At 34.1% G+C, this 17414-nt stretch overlaps 1 protein-coding gene across 1 annotated transcript in view; it reads right to left on the reverse strand.

The window, feature by feature from the left end:
• LOC104509805 (ryanodine receptor 3-like) overlaps positions 1–16502 on the reverse strand; it is a gene marked incomplete at both ends in the record, with an annotated part of 36904 nt that extends 20402 nt beyond the window's left edge. The window contains 9 exons of the mRNA XM_010151863.1: positions 355–459; positions 935–1151; positions 5029–5221; positions 9049–9290; positions 10625–10758; positions 13123–13241; positions 13966–14061; positions 15527–15662; positions 16334–16502. Coding sequence (XP_010150165.1) covers positions 355–459; positions 935–1151; positions 5029–5221; positions 9049–9290; positions 10625–10758; positions 13123–13241; positions 13966–14061; positions 15527–15662; positions 16334–16502 — 1411 coding nt within the window. The remainder of the gene's footprint in view (positions 1–354; positions 460–934; positions 1152–5028; positions 5222–9048; positions 9291–10624; positions 10759–13122; positions 13242–13965; positions 14062–15526; positions 15663–16333) is intronic.
• Positions 16503–17414: the final 912 nt, after the last annotated feature.

Consider the following 17414-nt stretch of genomic DNA (forward strand, 5'->3'; position numbering starts at 1 on the left):
TTTTTCTTGTTATCTCTTTGATCTCCAGCACTAGAGTAGCCAGCGTTAGTTGAAGGGTTACTCACTATTGCTATGATTTTCAGTAGAATTCCATCTTGGAATAACTAGTATGTTTCTCATTTAAGATTTTTTAAAATACTTGCAGTGTGAAAATATGTACCTTATTTATATTCCAAATTTTCCTTCCAATCACTAGTTAATATCACTTTCTTATGCCAGCTTATATGTTTATCTTTTGTTAGTAGTGTATAGACCACCAATGAACACTCTGTTGAACATTCAAATCACGGTTTTCTGGTAGGAAACTTAACCTAACATAGGTGACTGTATCCAGACAGGTCATTCAAAACATACCTTGCCATATGTCCAACCCAGTTCTATTTTATTCATTCCCCACAATTCATGGATATTTTCAGCTAGTTTGTCCCTGATCTTTTCAAGATGAAAAGGAAGAGCAATCTAAGAAAAGAGCATAATGATTCCACAAATAAGAAAAGGTTCCAGGTACAACATCTTGTAGATTCAAGATCATCTAGTTCAGCTAAGTATACCACAACACACAAATCATAACTTGCTAAGAAAGGGGGCATGATATCTTAGTTTTTATATCAGAATTTAAATTTTGTTAAAACATGCATTACGTCAATATGGTGTGGAATATCCATCCATCCCAGTTTGGTCAACTGGGGTCAGCTGTCCCAGATGGATTCACTCTCAACCTCTTGTGCACCCCCAGCCTACTTGCTGGCAGGGTGGTGTGTGGCAGAAATTGCCTTTACTCTGTGTAAGCACTACTCAGCAGTAACTAATACATCTCTATATAGTCAACACTGGTTTTTGCACAAATCCAAAACAGCCCCATATAAACTAGTTGGAAGAACATTAATGCTATCCCAGCCAATTTTACAATCCCATTATCGCATATTTGACATACCTGACTGGTGTCTATTGGACAAGGGATAAAGGAAGCTTGGGAGAGGAATTGTGTTGTACCCAGCAAATCCCTCACTCCATCAGAATCTCTCTTATACTCTTTCACTGGTTCCAGTTTCATCTTCTCTTTTGGAAGCAATGCTTCATAACAGGGAGCATAGCCAGCAGGAGGCAGAAATTTAAACTCTCCATGACGTCCACCCAATAAGAAACGAACTCTGTGCAATTTTCATGTAACATATTATACTCTTAAATAGTCAGCATATACTCACATTCTAAATAAATAATTTAGAAACTTTAACATTTCTTTGAATAGCATTTACAAAAAGTCAGGTGTATTCAATGCTTTGATAAACACCAAAGAGTTACCAAGCATTCACACTAGCAGATGCTATTAGACGCACTATTTTTTGAAAATTTGTTTTGGCCAAAGTAAAATCAATGCAGTAGCATTTTTGTTTGGTTGGTTTTTGTGGGGTTTTTTAATATTTCTTACTTAAAATCAAATTATTGTAAATTGTGAAATTGTTAATGCATTTAACTGTTTTGGAAACACAACTCTAATTTAAATTGGACTGTTATTCTAAAAAAAGCCCATAGGGACTATTTATATACCACTTAAAAGTTTTAAATTAACTTCTCAGCACACTCATGCAGGCAGTTGGCACATGAGGAAAAAACCTCCAGAGGATATGGTGTAAAAAAAGACTATAATCATAATACATAAATCAAGCAAACAAAATTATACCTAATACTACCACTGGAAATAAGTTTCAGCAGCATTACTAAGATTCCTATTAAACCTCTAAAGTTTTCTATTTCTCCTCAAATACATATTTTTCCATATAAATTTAAGAGTATACAAGGAAAAACAACGAAGAAGAAAACTATCGAACTCCATACTTTGGTTCTCATGTAGGCAAACTCTAGACATAAACAACGACAGAAAATTATTGTTATCTCTAGGAAATAGACCATATATTTGTTGTGATGGGGTGACCAGAAGAAATCTACACCACTTTTTACTTACACTCATAGAAATAATAGAACAGTCAGATCAACATATTTCTTTGACAGTAGGAGACATCAATATAAAAAGAGAAAAAAAATTAAGACACAAGTTTTCTCAAACAGGATGTACATAACCACAAATCACAAATATTTGAAACAGTTCAATGTCCAAAGATATACATTATTATTGATTACTTCTATTAAGCTTGAACTTTCAAATTTAATTTTAAAAATACATAGTTTTAAATATTTGAATGATCCCAAGGCAGCTAAATATTTAAGATGACAACTCTGAGCTATACCTCTCTTTATGGCAAGCCCCCACACATTTTAAAAGTCTTTAAAAATAAAAAGGAGGTCAATTTTATTTTAAGACCTAGAAGTCTAACTTCCTAAATAGACAAAAGTCAAAGAAAGAATTGAAATGGAAAAAAATTCTCACGCAATTCTTCCCTTGCTGACCCAGTAAATAGTTCTTTGCTTCCTGCTAACTAAGACATTTTTTCTGAGTTGTAGCAAACCATTAAATATCCTCTGGTCTTTATTGTGCTCTAATTCCTTCAGAGGCCTGTTTTCTCCCTGATCTTCACTGCAGTATTTAAACATCCACACAGGTTATATCCTCCTAATCCTGCACACTCTTTTAAAATCCTGAACACTCCAAGAAGCTGTGGCTTTTTGTCTCATTTTAAAAGAAATGTTCAGAGATTTTGATTTTAAAAGCTTGCTTTAATTTGTTTGACCTTAACCTTAAAAAGAATAGTCCTGAAAATCAAATATAAAGCAATATAGCTACTGAAATACAGCTAGAAATAGTAAACCAGATTGTTTTAGATAATTACTACTCCTTTTGCTTCATTTTGGAGTTAGACTATACATAGGCAACTGTGCCTAACATTCTAGTAATTTGTTAGCAGCTCTACTTATTTTTTGTAGCCTGAATGACGAGACTATGCTGAAGAGTCTTTTGCTTACTACAAAGTCTGTCTGTGAAAGACAACACTCCCATGATAATGGTATTTAATGTACCTCATGTTTAATTACTAAAAGCACCAGGCATTTACTTTTAAGATGTTGACTTTTCATGTTAACACATTCAGACCCCTAACTTCACTAAAAGCATGTTGGGTAGCTCATTTAAAGTTAATCTTATATTTAATTTCTTTATCTCTGTGTTTACACAGTTTTTAAGAACAGGTTAAATAAATTTGAATAGAAGGATAAAAAACCAAAAGAAAATAAAATGAATTCTCAATACAGGCTTGTTGTTTAAATTCCTTGATTATTTGAATGGCCATGTTGTAGTACTACAAGCAGAACTCAGCACCATTGATAGGAGAAAAAAAAAAAAAATTATAGATAGAGAGAAAATGCCTACAGTAAAAACCAGAATAAGGGACAGTGAGGGGTAAACAGGTATTGACAAGAGTTTTGAGAGGAAAGACTGATGATGGAATGATGAAGCAGACCCAGAATGATAGACTGAGAGTCACAGAAAGCACAGGAAAAGCAGATAAGCCACAACAGAAGCAGAAACATAAGAGTTTGTGCCCAGTGAAGAACACACTCATTAACTCAGGATTCCCACATAACATTTCTGTGATATTAACAGAAACAGAAGATGATATATAATCTGCTAGTGCTAGCAGCTGCTATTAACCACAAGGGAAAATGCTCTCACAAAACACACAAACATCAAATAAGAATGAAGAAAAATAATTACACCAGTTTAGGCAGATTTCTTACAGAAAAAAAGTAATGAACGTTTTCAAAAGCTCTTGTACTAATGCAGGTACATAGTAGGGTCACTCCCAGAGCATAAAAGAAAATTGATTAGTCTCTTTCCACACCTCCTTTATTCTGTTTGGTCTCTGCTAGTATTCTCACCTTAGAGTTCTCTTAAGCTGAAAAAGGTGCTCAAAGTATTTCTGTATTGATCCCAGAAGGAAAAGCCTACAGAGAACTAGTTACCTGACCTAGTTCACCTCAGAGAAACAAAGATTTCTTTTTTCTTAATTGCTAAATGCATGAACCATTTATAACTTGAGCTATCTTTCACTTATGAAAGCTATACAGTGTCTATTATGGTCATACTGTACGTACATTTCTCAGAAACTGCTGTGTATAAGAGAAACCCTCCTTTAAATGGAAGCTAGCCCTTTGTATCTTTTCACTCCACCACCACCACCATTCCACTCCTGATTATTTCTTCTAAGTTTGGCAGTTTCTGGCAGCTAATGACATCTAGGCCATTAGCCTCATTTCATACTGAAAATTTTTCGTAACACGTCCCTGTTTTATGCAGAAATCATGCTTAGCTTACACAAGACAGAAAAATCCCAACCTTTCTTAGCAAAGAATTCTCCTTAATTATCTTTATGTCTTCCTAAAATTGTTATTTGTCAATACCAGCAAGAAAGATGTTGTAAGATGAACTGAACAGAAATTGGTCATGGTATAATAACAGTGCAAGAGCTAGTGTTTTGTTGTTGTGTCAGCTTTGTAATGTTCAGACAAATATTTTGGCCACTTAAGTATACTGATATTTGCAGAAGGTTTCCTCAAAGAATTAAAGGTAATATAACAATAGAAGCCTGAAAATGGTAAGTCTGAATCTTAGTATTTTAGCTACAAAACAGGTGAGAAATAGGCAATGATAGTAACAATATTCCAAAACTGCTTCTCATCAGTTCTTTGTGTTTCCTAATGTAAATGTAATATCACTTTTCATGATGATTTCATTTTTTTTACTAGAGAATTTTAATTAGTGCCAAACATGGTGCTGTGTTTCTAACGTGCTTTTTTTTCACTGATAATTGGAATAAGACAAAATTGATTTCCCCTACGTCACTAATTATGCACACAATAATAAACACTGTGACTTGGTCACTTTGCTAAGTGGGTGACATTTCACCCCTAAGTAAATCATTACTAAGCAAATCAGTACTGTCCTGCCTCTCCCTCCCAACTGCTTGTTGAGAAGAACCAAAACAACAAAACAGAACAAATCAAACATGAATTTGGACGGTATTCTTTGTGATGAGACAGCAGAGAAAACAGCAGTTAGAATTGAGGTATACTTACTTTACACCTGCTGATAAGCTTACAACAGGGAAGAAAAACCCTTCTGTACTGAAGTTCTCAAACATTCCTTGTACAGGCTGTCCATTAATGCGGAATGAAATGCTGGGTACACCTAAATCTAAGCAGCAGCTAACCACATCATCAGATGCTAATAAGTGCTGATTGACAGATGCTACAGCTCTGGGTACTCGACCTAGAATGAAAGTATTCAGTAAACAGAAGCTTTAAACAGGCTCTCATAGACTTAACAATTAAATTATTTCCTATAATATCATCAAGTTTTTTGTTCATAGTCATGAAGACATGATCTTGACTTCATCTATTTTATGAATGGTTCTGCTTTTAGAGACACAGAGTGAGTCAACATTCTTCAAACCGGTACATGGCAGAAAAGTTCATGAACTGAGAAAATCGATTGAGACCTCTGGCACTGTTCACAAGACAACATGCTCAGCTGAAATCAAGCCAGTTCATACTGTAGCCTGATGCAAGAGTACTGGGGCACAGTAAATGATGCTGTATTTATAAAGCTAACATTGACATATCCAATTTTTCTTTTCTTTAGTTATTTGTGAAATACCAGATTCACATATCTCTGAATATTCAGTGGTTAGACACTGGAACAGCTTGCCCAGAGATGTTGAGGTTGCCCCATCATTGTAATTGTTCAAGGCCAGGTTGGAAAGGCTTTGGGTATTTTGGTCTAGTGAAAGACATCCCAGCCCATGGCAGGGGGTTGGACTAAATGATCTTTTTAAGGTCACTGCCAACCCAAGCAATTTTGTGATTCTATAATTTTACTGGAGCTGTGATTATGAGCAATAACCAGGTTTACAGTATCAAGAGGCAGAATGGTATACTGAGTTATCAAAAAATGGAGCAAGAATTTAATGGGCCAGGTTTTCTTTGTCAACTACAGCCATACACTAAACAGAGAAACCTACCTGGGAAGGTGGAAAATTACAGCCATGCACAGGACTCAGCTATTATAATAATTAACTAGAGATAATATACCTGAAGTAATCCAACTATACACATTTACAGGTAACTGCAGTTTTTCAATTGCACTTGAGTATCTAAGTATATGTTTAGCCAAGGAATATCTCTTCAGAATTCCTTTCAAAACAATTGCTTTGAAAACATCGTATTTTAACTGTAAAGCAAGTCTAAGTAAGCAGTTAAGCACTACTCCAAATTATTGTGTTTGGAACTTTTTAACAAGTCACATCAACTCTTCACGACCCTTTAAGTACCCCGAGGTTTCCCTTACTGCAGGAGATCAGATTTAAGACACTCCAAAGAACTGTATTTCTGAGGTTCAAGTAGTGTTTAATTTTGTATTAATTATTTATTCAGGTGTTTCTAATGGAGTATGTCACAGATGTCTCCCAGCCTACTCCCAAAAATTATTATTTCTGTGATTTGAGAATTATCCAGTAGTACTGAGAAAAAAAAAAATGAATTATGTGCGCGCACACACACACGCATTTTATATGCAAAATCCTATGCTAAAAAAATGCTAATATAATTGAAAAGTCAAACACACTCAAATTAGGAAGGTTAGAATTAAGGCCATAAAATTTAATTCAGCGTATTTATATATGCTGTATTTAGAACACAACTTTTCACTGCATGGCCTGACACTATTCTTTTCTGAACAATTGCAGAGTACTTAGCTGTATATGGCATTTCAAGGCACTAAGAAATATGGGGAAATTAATGATTTGCCTACATGCCTTGAATAATGTACAATAAATAAAGCACAAGCCACAAATTCAACAAGCTAAAAATAACCATCACTTACTATATGCAAAAGAGATATGGAAGGAAATATGCTATTTCATAATTAAAAATGGTACCTACAAGAACTGAAATAATGTCTGGGTTTTTTACCCAAACTTCTGAATGCTCATGGATGACTACACACTCGAGAAACAAAAGCGTTAATTTAAGACAGATCTATAGTGTGTGTTGATACTGAAGTTTTTTCTAAGTATTTTGAACAAACTTTAAAAGACATGTACAAGCTAAATTCCTGGTGAAACAAGTTGTTACAGAATGTTCTTTACAACAAAATGTGGCATTGCAAACTCAATGCCTGAACATTTAAGGGAAAAGGCAGCCAAAATTATCCAACTTTGGGAAAAAAACTCCACATCTCATTCTGGAATATGAACTCAGGTTTCAACTCAATTGTATCTTGAAGCAGAGACCCGGACAAATGCGGTCTCAAAAAATTTATGACTACCAAAGGTATAAGCCTGAAAAATTAGAATTTTTGAGCATACTGATAAAATATTAATACTTATTAATATTATTAATTAATACTGATATATTGATACTGATATGTTATAATACTGATATAATACTGATAAAATATTAATAAATTATTTCTTATAAAAATCTTCTATATGAATGAAAGACCGTTACCAATTAAAGTAGATTTTTACATATTTTAAGTTCAAAAGCTAATTGTCAGAGCTCTGTTTTAAATATTTATATAAGTAGAATACATATGTAAAATGTTCTAGATATTTTAGCAAATGTTTCACTTCCTACAGCTTTTCATTCTCCTTTCATTACTTATTGATACTTCAATTAAGAATGATGTTACAAAGATAGATGATGTTCTAATTAAGGTTATACAACCAATTACCTAAATATTTTCTTATTTTATAGCCCTATGCATTATTTCTTCTCTGAAATGTTCCTTACTTAGAGAGCATTTAGGAACTTTCAGAAAGCAAGGACAAGCATCAGCGTTTCCTGTGTTGCCATTTCATTCTTACAATTAGCCAATAGCACTTTGGTGGACATTTCCTATAAGAACATACATTGACACATTCAAAAGGTATTCTGTTGAGACAAACGTGTCTGTTTACAAAAGTATGTTTTAGTTCCCTTTCCCTGGATATAGGACTGGGGAAAGGATAACCACACAAAAAACACAACAGCCTGGCTCATAGCTCCAAAACCACTTTCCAGCAAACTGTGTACCCCAGCAGGCTCTCACTAATCCGTCTCCAAAGCGTCCTGATCAGGGTTTTTTCTTTATAACACACTCATCATTACAAAAATTATTTGAACTGCAACACTTCAGATAAGCACTCCTTTCACTCTTCTAGAGCTCTTTTTCAAATCTACCCAACTGCATGGGTGGTGATTTCCACTTTTTCGTTTACTCAGTCCACCAATATCTTCACTTTGCTTGAACTAAGAATGGCTAATAAGTCCACAAGTTTACTGTCACTGATCCCTAAGTGACCATAAAATATGCATTTGCTGGCATCCATTTACTCCCTTCTTTATAAAGTACAAGTGCAACCACCTCAGTGCAGTACTAATTGAGAGTCTCTTAGATTACTATACATGTTACAAAGCATTCCTAGAAAAACTTCTTTTTTTGCTAAGCCTATCTTAGTTAATAATATGAAATAGATTTTTTCACAAAAACTTAGCATACTACAGGTTTTCAGTTTGATATTACACCACAGAAATTTATGCTTTAAAAACAACCAAAGTTGCTAATAGTGCAGCAATTCTTATTTCTAATTGTCAAAATTATCCTCTATGAAACAGTTTATCAAAATTTAAATTCAATTTATCAAATCTATCAAAGAGAGATAGATGTAAGGACAATAATGTCATTTCAGTTCAACTGTAGATACAAACTGAAATAGTAAGGCAAATGTAGATCCATATGCAATGAATTTGTCTCAGTTCAATACATCCACTGTTTTTGAAGAGAAAGACTTAAGTCAGTATTGATCTAGATCTATAAAATGCCATTTTTGGATCAAAATCATGAAAATAGAAGCCATGTTCTAAAAAGCCTAAGTGTTGTAATTCAATATTGACTAAATCAAGAAGTCTGATTTGAAACGCCAAATAACTTCACGGTATCCTGGAGTTCTGAATACAGCTCACTACAAAACAGCATGCTATATACACACAGGTACTGAAGGTAAAGGTAGGTAACTCCTAAATATAAGAATAAGTGGAAGTGACAAAGGTACTTACCAGACCACAGATGAAGGCCATCAAAACCATAAGAGTACAGGTCATCACCAACACCATTGCCTCCCCATCCTTCTCCACCTCCAGGATAGGGGGCATAACCTGAACTAGAGGCCCATCCAACTCTTAAGTGAGTGGGTTCTGCCGTCAAGAATGGATCAACTTGATCAATTATTAACTCATAGTACCACTTCTTGTATTGTGCAGAGCCTTCAGCAACACCCAAAAATATGTTTGGCCTTATGCTAAGAAAGAAAATATAAGCCAGTTAGTGTAAACATAAAATGAGACATACGAATTATATTGCTGTAAAACAGTAAAATGAACTTTTCGAAGATTATAGTGTCCACATTTTGTTTATAATATTTAAAATAGTGATCTGGTTTATGAGTTTATAAAACTACTGTAGAAATATCTTCTATGGCATAGGTTCCATGCTTTGAAAAACTTATAATAAAAGGTGGAATAACAAGATCATTTCCTAAAATCAAAAAACCAGCAGCAAAATTGCCAGGAAATCAGGTATTTCTTAAAACACACAAGTACTTCACACTACGTTTACATACTCCTTAATAATTATTAGGTAAAGCCATGATCTTTTTTGAATGAGAAACAAGCAACTTTCATCTTCCCATTTCAGAACAGATCTTACAATTAATTAGCAATTTCTATGTGAGCACAGTTTGAATTACAATTGCTGCATTGTTCATAAAAATTAGCTTTTCAGAAGTTAATACATAAACACTTCCTAAAGGGTGTGTCTCAATACTGAAATCTGTGGAAAATTGCTTAGGTTACAGTACTTTCTTCAAGTAATTATTGAAGACAATGTCCTGGTCCCAGGCAGCGATGAGCTGCTCTCCTAGGGCAGTCTATAAGATTTTGTTTCATTCCATAATACATCAAGCTGAGTGGTCACTGTTACCCCTGTACCGGCAGCACTGGCAACGAGCCGGAGGGAAGCTTGTAGAGGCTGGACCCGGAAGGTGTTGGGGCTGAAGTGGGGGTAGTGGGGGGTGGGGAGGGGTTGTCACCCCGAGGTTCCACCTGTCAGCGCATTTTTTTGGCGGCAGCATGGTTGGGGCGCAGTATTTGTCTGAACCTTGTGTTGGATGATGAGCAGACAGTTAGCGTCTTTGGTCAGGCAGATTGCTCTGGAAAGGGGCCTTTGAAGGTTTTCTTTCCCTCTGCTTTTGGCTCCCGGGCTCAGAGAGGGGGTTTTTCTCCTTGGGGCTTTGGATTTATTTTTGCTTGCTGTCCTGGAACCTGGCTGTGTCTGTCCACAGGTGGTGAGATCCTGTATCATTTGTTCTATTTTTCTGTTCTTTTAATTACTTATTAACAATAGCATTGTTAGTACTCCCTAAGTTTCATTTACATAATTAAATAGTTCTTATCTCAACTTTTTACGAGCCTCCCTTATTTTTTTCCTCTGACCGTTCCTCAGTGGGAGTGGGGGGTGGGAAGGTGGGTTGAGTGGTACAGTGACTGGTGGTGCTTAATTGCCCGACAGGGCTAAACCACGACAGACATGTACGTTCCACTTTTTCTAACATAACAATAAAACATGTCACTATACCTTGTCACATCATTAATCAAACGTGTCTGCAAGAGTAAGTCTCTTCTAGGCAGTAGATTGTCACAGATCAAATTTTGATTGGCACGAACTGCAACTCCATTACAGACACAGAGAGAGCAAAGCACATCGAGAACCTTAAATAAAAAAACAATCAGAAGAAAGTTGGGTAAATGCAGCTGCATCTACTATCATTTAGTTGTTGGCTTAATTTACATTCAGAATATACTTAAAGGAAGGAATATAATACACATTATCATTATTGGTTTTGAAACACTTTTCACATATATGGACCAAATGCAGTCTGTACTCCTGGCAGAGGTTATCAAACATTTGTGGAACACGAATTCCGAACACAGGGTTTGCAAAATGCCTCAAACAACCTTATCTCAGATTCCTCTTTCTCATTTTTAATAGAAAAAAAACCAAAGCTAGAACACCTGTATATTAATTCTTTATAATTTTTTTTTAATTAAAACTCATTAAAATTTGAAATGTAAAATGGAATTATTTGAGAAATTTACTGCAGCCCAAAAAACTTTTCAAGCAAAATTACTGGACAAGTCTCAACTGCAGTTCTCAGACTGCTTAGGGATCTGTTCTGAAAACATATTTTCCACATGAAAAATAATCCATTTATTTTTAAAATTAAAAACATTTAAAATAATTCAGTATAAAGTAAAACAGAGTTTCAAAATATCTTATTCACACAGATTACTGGAGCACAAGGTTTTGGAAGATACAACAAAGTAACACAGCGTTGTTACTTTGCCAAGGGACAAAACTTTACACTTTTGCAAAAAACAGAGCAGCTCAGAGATGCACTTGAGCTCTGATAAACAACCATTGAGCAATGGGCCCAAATGATCTAAATGCTTACAGACCATCTCCAAGACAACCATCTTCCCACTGTTGATTACCATTTTGGAAACTGTTGTACAACACAAGGTGCAGCAGAACAGAACATTTATTTTAGCTACTCCTATTCTCTGCCCAGTGGATTAGTACAAAACCACCCTCAACAGCAGTTCAAGATAATGTATTGTGATTTTTGCTATGTCCCAGTCCATGCATTTTCCTTTCCACTACCCCTTTTATTAGGCAGAAGCCTCTAGCAGAAGGATAGAGGTCATAACTTAAATAACTGCAGAATCTCTAACTGGTACTCAGCTGTAAAGTGTCTTAATAATATTAATGATTTTTTTATAAATTATGTAAATAATATATATGCATTCACTGGCCATATTTCTGATGCCAAGCTTTTAATTTTAAAAATGCTTCAAAAATTACCAAAGACAGTTTTGGTTAATAATATCAATGTTTCTTATTTCCTAAATCACAACAGAATTTCTAATTTAGCAAGAGAATAAGAAACACGATTTCTGGGGTAACAAATAAATTCATTACTTCCCTTTACTTCATTATCTACCAATGTTTAGTCACAGACATTACAAATGGAAATGCAATCTGTTACACAGACTAATTCTTCTCCTATGTATATTTTTCTTTCCTGTTTTAAGTTCTCACTATGAAGTCTACATTAAGATGTTCCAGCTGAAAGGTTCTCTTTGCAGGTGACTGGCACAGCACAATAATCTTGCCAACAGCTAAAAATAGTAAGCTAAAATTACCACCATAATTTCAACTTTTTTCTTATTCCTACTTATATCAGTTCATATGCCTTAACCATGCTTACAAAAACTTCTTTCCTTTTCTGTATCTGCAGTTGGTCAGGTTCTCTTTATTACCTTCTTAAACAAATAATTTCAGCTCACTAAAACTTTCTTTGTTCTTCCTCCAGGTTATCAATCTTTAAAATAAAATTTTAATTGAGGAAGGAAACTCACATCAAAAAATCAAACATAAATCTATATCCTTCTCTGTGTTGTGATGTCATCCTGATCGCAGCCAGAAACTGTGTTCACCTTCTTCTGTCATAATAAATTGCACATTGATGTCTAAATTAATTTCCATCATTATTTCTTCTGGTATAACTCAGGATATTTTTCTTTCTTCTGAACACCTGTGTTTTCAGATATTTGGATTATTTTTCTGATTTCTCATTTTATTTTGCTCTTTTCTGCTACTATTATTATTACTCAAGTTAGGAATGACTGCAGGTTTTAGTTCTTTTTGTAGTACAACAATGGTAGTTCAGTGCTTCTGCAGAGCCCTGCATCACAAAGCAAGCTACTCTGTCCATATGCTTACAGCCACCAGAATGCTTAATTTTCTCAGTAAATACAAAGTTCTGAGTCCTTTTTTTTATACATATTTGCTGTATTTGAAACTGTAAAGCATTTATATATTACATGTTTTAACCTCAACAAAGCAATTTTGCAGGTATAATTCAAGGTTATTTTATTCCTTTAAAAGTACTAGAATCACATACTTCCAAATAGACATTTCTCTGTTGAAGTTGGGTCTTCCCCCCGCTCCCCACCCCCCACCCCCAAATAATTCTAATATTATCAATATATCCTTAATTTTTCCAAACATACCTTGTAATTGCGCCCGTGTTTATCCAACAGTGAAATAATGGATTTTATGTGCTCCTCGGCTATTATATTTAAAGCTTCTGGGCTTTCAATCAAGATGCAGTGCAACACTTCCAAAATACCTGTATGAAGGCCATAGAAGTAATGTCATTAAATCACCTGTGCAACTGAACACAATCTAAAAGCTCAGTAAATAGCAAAGTATCTTAAGAGATGCTAACTTTTCTCCACCTCAAAAAGAGAATGAAATAATTTTTAAAGACTATTGATAGGACTATGATGTGAACCGCTTTAGACATAAATTCATTATGAAGCTGTAAATTTCTGTTTTCTTTTGAAAATAGACACAATTTCAAAACCACTTGAGAAAAATGCAAGATTAGCTCCTTCCTTTCAATGAGAGAGATAAAGGTTTCAGTAGGGAGCATTTTACAGTATTTCAGTATTTTGTTAAACACCTCATAGTAAAAAAAATTTTCTGTCTCTCTACATGCATACATATATATATCTGGAATTTGTACTTGTGCCCACAAACAATTCTGGTTTTATCTGATATCAAGACAGTAGTCTTGATACTTTCTAACCAAATCCATTAATTCTCCCAAGAAATGTTGGATTGGATGATTGGATACACTGATTGGATACAATATCGTACATAGCAACTCTATGGAAACAAAAAATATCACAAAATGGTCTGTTTAAATTTAATACTTTGCTTGATTTTTTAAAAAATGAAGTATATTGTTTGCTAACAGATGTTGTTTTCAAGGAAAACTGCTCTGACATTTCAAAAGTAAGACAGTGTATGGTGTATTGATAGTTAATTTACATTGATAAAATTCTCACCTGAGGAAGATCCTAATCTGTCCAATTTACTTATTAGCCAATCAAGATTACTGGAAAATTGAGTACAATTATTTCTGTTGCCACGAATGAGAGCAGCTGGAAAAGAAGCACAAGGTATAATTTTATAACGTGATTTTCTTTTTAAATCGATGTTAATCATATATATTTTAACATAATTTTTATAACAACTTCACAAAATAATAAACAGAAGAATCCTAAATACATGTATGTAATGGTAATCAAGAATTAAGATTTTCGTTAAATTGAATATTAGCAACTGATGTAACTTGTAAGAGGATGTAGTTTTTGAAGTTGACAGGGATCTACTACATCTAGTAGAAACAAGAATTTCAGAAAATATGTTTTATTTATGCTTTATTTTATTGTTAAATGTAAGTAGAAGTTATCTACCCCTCTTGTTTGATGAACATGTCAAGCACGACCATGATCAAGAGACTGAAACATTTCTTCTTCTATTTCTTACTACCAATAAGTGGAAAAATCATATGCAGAAGTTTAAGTTCAAGCGCAGGTTGGGCGTACTGCTCTTCAGCTCTACTTCCTGACTAAAACATGTAATGGAATGCATAGCTTCTAGTCTTCAGTAGAGCAGAACACAGTGCTATTTGACTACACTTTGCAAGTTTATCAGTATTCAAGTATTTCAAGTAATATTCTTCTATTTCCAGAAGTTATTACTCATCATAGAAAACCAGAAAAAAAAACCCAAACAAATCAAAAACAAAAGCAAAACCACCACACCTTCTGTATATAACTGTTAAGGATTTTATTGTGAAACTTTAACGTATTATTTATTACATCAAAACAAGTATGTTCAAGGTGAATGTGCAGAAGAAAATCCAGACAAAATCTGAAGAGACCTACATAGCACCAAAGAGGTTATTTTCATCCTGCTTTTCTTTAAATTCATAAGACCGTAGTAAAATGTAGGCAGTGATATCTCATTATTTTCTAAAGCAATGAGAAGATTCAGCAGAAGCATCTGCATGTCTGCACTATGTGAATAACCTCAAAGCACTCCCCGTGGTTTGTTTTATTCTTGTCCTAACCCTAGACTTGCATATTTTACTATGGTTCTAGACTTTCTTTGTAAGGAAACTAGAATGTATTTAAATTCCATCAGAAGACAAGATTCTCCTGTATGAGGAATTATGCATATCAAGTATCAAATTAGTGATTTAAGGAAATACACATATACACACATCTCCTACCCTATAAATACTGTTTTCCAATTTTTCTAATTATTAAAATAATTCACACCTATTTGCATATATTTAAATCAAAACAAAAAAAAAAAAAACCCACACATTTGGCATGCTGCATCAATCTTTTTCCTAGCTGAGATTCATTTTTCTGCTGTATCACTGTTCGATAAACTCTGTTCTCTCTAATAAGTATCACTAAGTATAGTGAAGAATTCTGTAATTTACATGATGAAATGAATAACACACAAAGTATTCTTTGGTGGTGAAGCAGCTAGTAGAATATAAAAAAAACCATATCTTGGCTTTTTACATTAGCCCATTATTAAAGAACTTACCTAATAATTTGTAAAGGAGGTTCAGTATTTCTTTCCATGCTGTACCATGTTCTTCTCTTGCAATTCCTGCAAAATGAGCTGCGCTGTTGTAGTCATTTAAGCGATCGATGCAATTCAAAACTAGTGCCAGCATTCCCTAATGCATATGACAGAGAGGAAAGCAAACTGTAGCATTTGTTATTGTTCTTTTAAAATTATTTTTTTCCTTTATGCATTTAAAAGTTGCATCAACTTAGATTAAAAAAAACCCAAACTATTGTGCTTACAAGATCTGAATATGTATTTTTCAGTATGAACAACTTCAATTTTAGAGAATGATCCTATACTGTTCCTTACTCATCAGAGTATTATAAGAAGGAAGGAATAAACAAAGCTGACAATACTTTATAATTTATAAGGCTTTTATAATTTTTGTGAACAGACTCTTTTTTTATACAAAGTCTTCTTTACATGGGAAGAAAACCTCCAACACTTTAAATATATATATACACTAAGGAATTTTTTAAAATTCCTTGTCAAATTTTTTTCTTTTAAAAATGATATCTGTTTAAAGATCCTCAGAAGTATTAAGACTAAATTTTATGAGAGAAAGCTTGTGGCCTGTGACACATGTGGAAGTGAAAAATACATAATATAATGTTATCATACAGCATTACAGTCTATGTTATATGTATATATATGCATCTCAATCAGCTACAGAACTTTATATCATAAATCATATGCACGCATGCATTTAGATGATAACCTAAAGGTTTTTTCAATATTTGTGACATGATACACTTAATATTACAAATCCTCTCTTTGTACCTCTTCCTTGAATAGATTTTGTCTGTTTTTGAGAGACCGGAGCTTGCTTTGCTTATCTTCATGTTCCAGGTCTTCTTCGGGCAGCTGGAAGTAAGTAATCAGGTCTTTCAGAGTCTGAGCCATCTCCTCAACAGGCAGGGCAGTGGTTGATAGTGTTCTGTTGTTTCCACTACAGAAAACAACAGTGATTAAGACTAGCACCATTGTTCATTTTCCTATTGTAATTTACACTATTAAATAGCAGCCTATTTTCTGTTGTTATCTAAATCAAATCTTGTTATACATATGACATGTATATGAGCAGCAGCTGATCTGAACTGCAAATCATTCAAACATCTATTTTTTGAGTGTCCAGTGCTCAGAGCTTCCTGAAGTGGAATTACATTTCCCTTTCTACTCTGCTGTAAAGAGAGAGAATGACTGAAAATAATGATCAGAAGAAACAATCTAAGTCAACAAAAAGATGAATCAGAGAAGAAAAGCATATCGAACTACCTTCTTACAGTAACTGATTGTGTTTACATCTTTAAAATCCTATTGATGATATAGGCATCATGTGCAGATGGACTAAATTAGTAGCAGTTATTGAGGCTGTACACCCCCAGTCTTCTAGACAACAAACACAAAAATAACAGGTAATCCGAACCACTAATTAGGTCTTCTGTATCAACTCTATATAGGAAATAAAGAATGGTGGGATTTAAAAATATAAAGCATTTCAAGGAATCTCAATTGTCAGTAAAATTATGTCTCTTCCATATTCCACCATTTGCTCAGTCTTGAGTGACAACCCATTTCTTCTGGGTCTGACTCACTATTATGAATAGGATAATCTAGAAGGAGCTGGTTCTTGGCAGAGTTGGCTTTGGTTTTACATCCTCAGCACAAAAAATACAAAGGAGTAGTGTAGTCCCTTGTGATACTGAAGAAGTAATGTTTTAAACACAGTGTTTATATGGCAGGTTCCGTGAAAGAAAGATCTTATTTTGAACTTTTTTTTTTTTTTTTCATCTCTTAGGCAGTAATACAAGATTGAACACTTGATCATGATAATTATGGGAGGAGAATGGATAGAGAGCAG

This window comes from Eurypyga helias, unplaced genomic scaffold (genome assembly GCF_000690775.1).
Source record: "Eurypyga helias isolate BGI_N326 unplaced genomic scaffold, ASM69077v1 scaffold16965, whole genome shotgun sequence".
NCBI lineage: Eukaryota > Metazoa > Chordata > Aves > Eurypygiformes > Eurypygidae > Eurypyga > Eurypyga helias.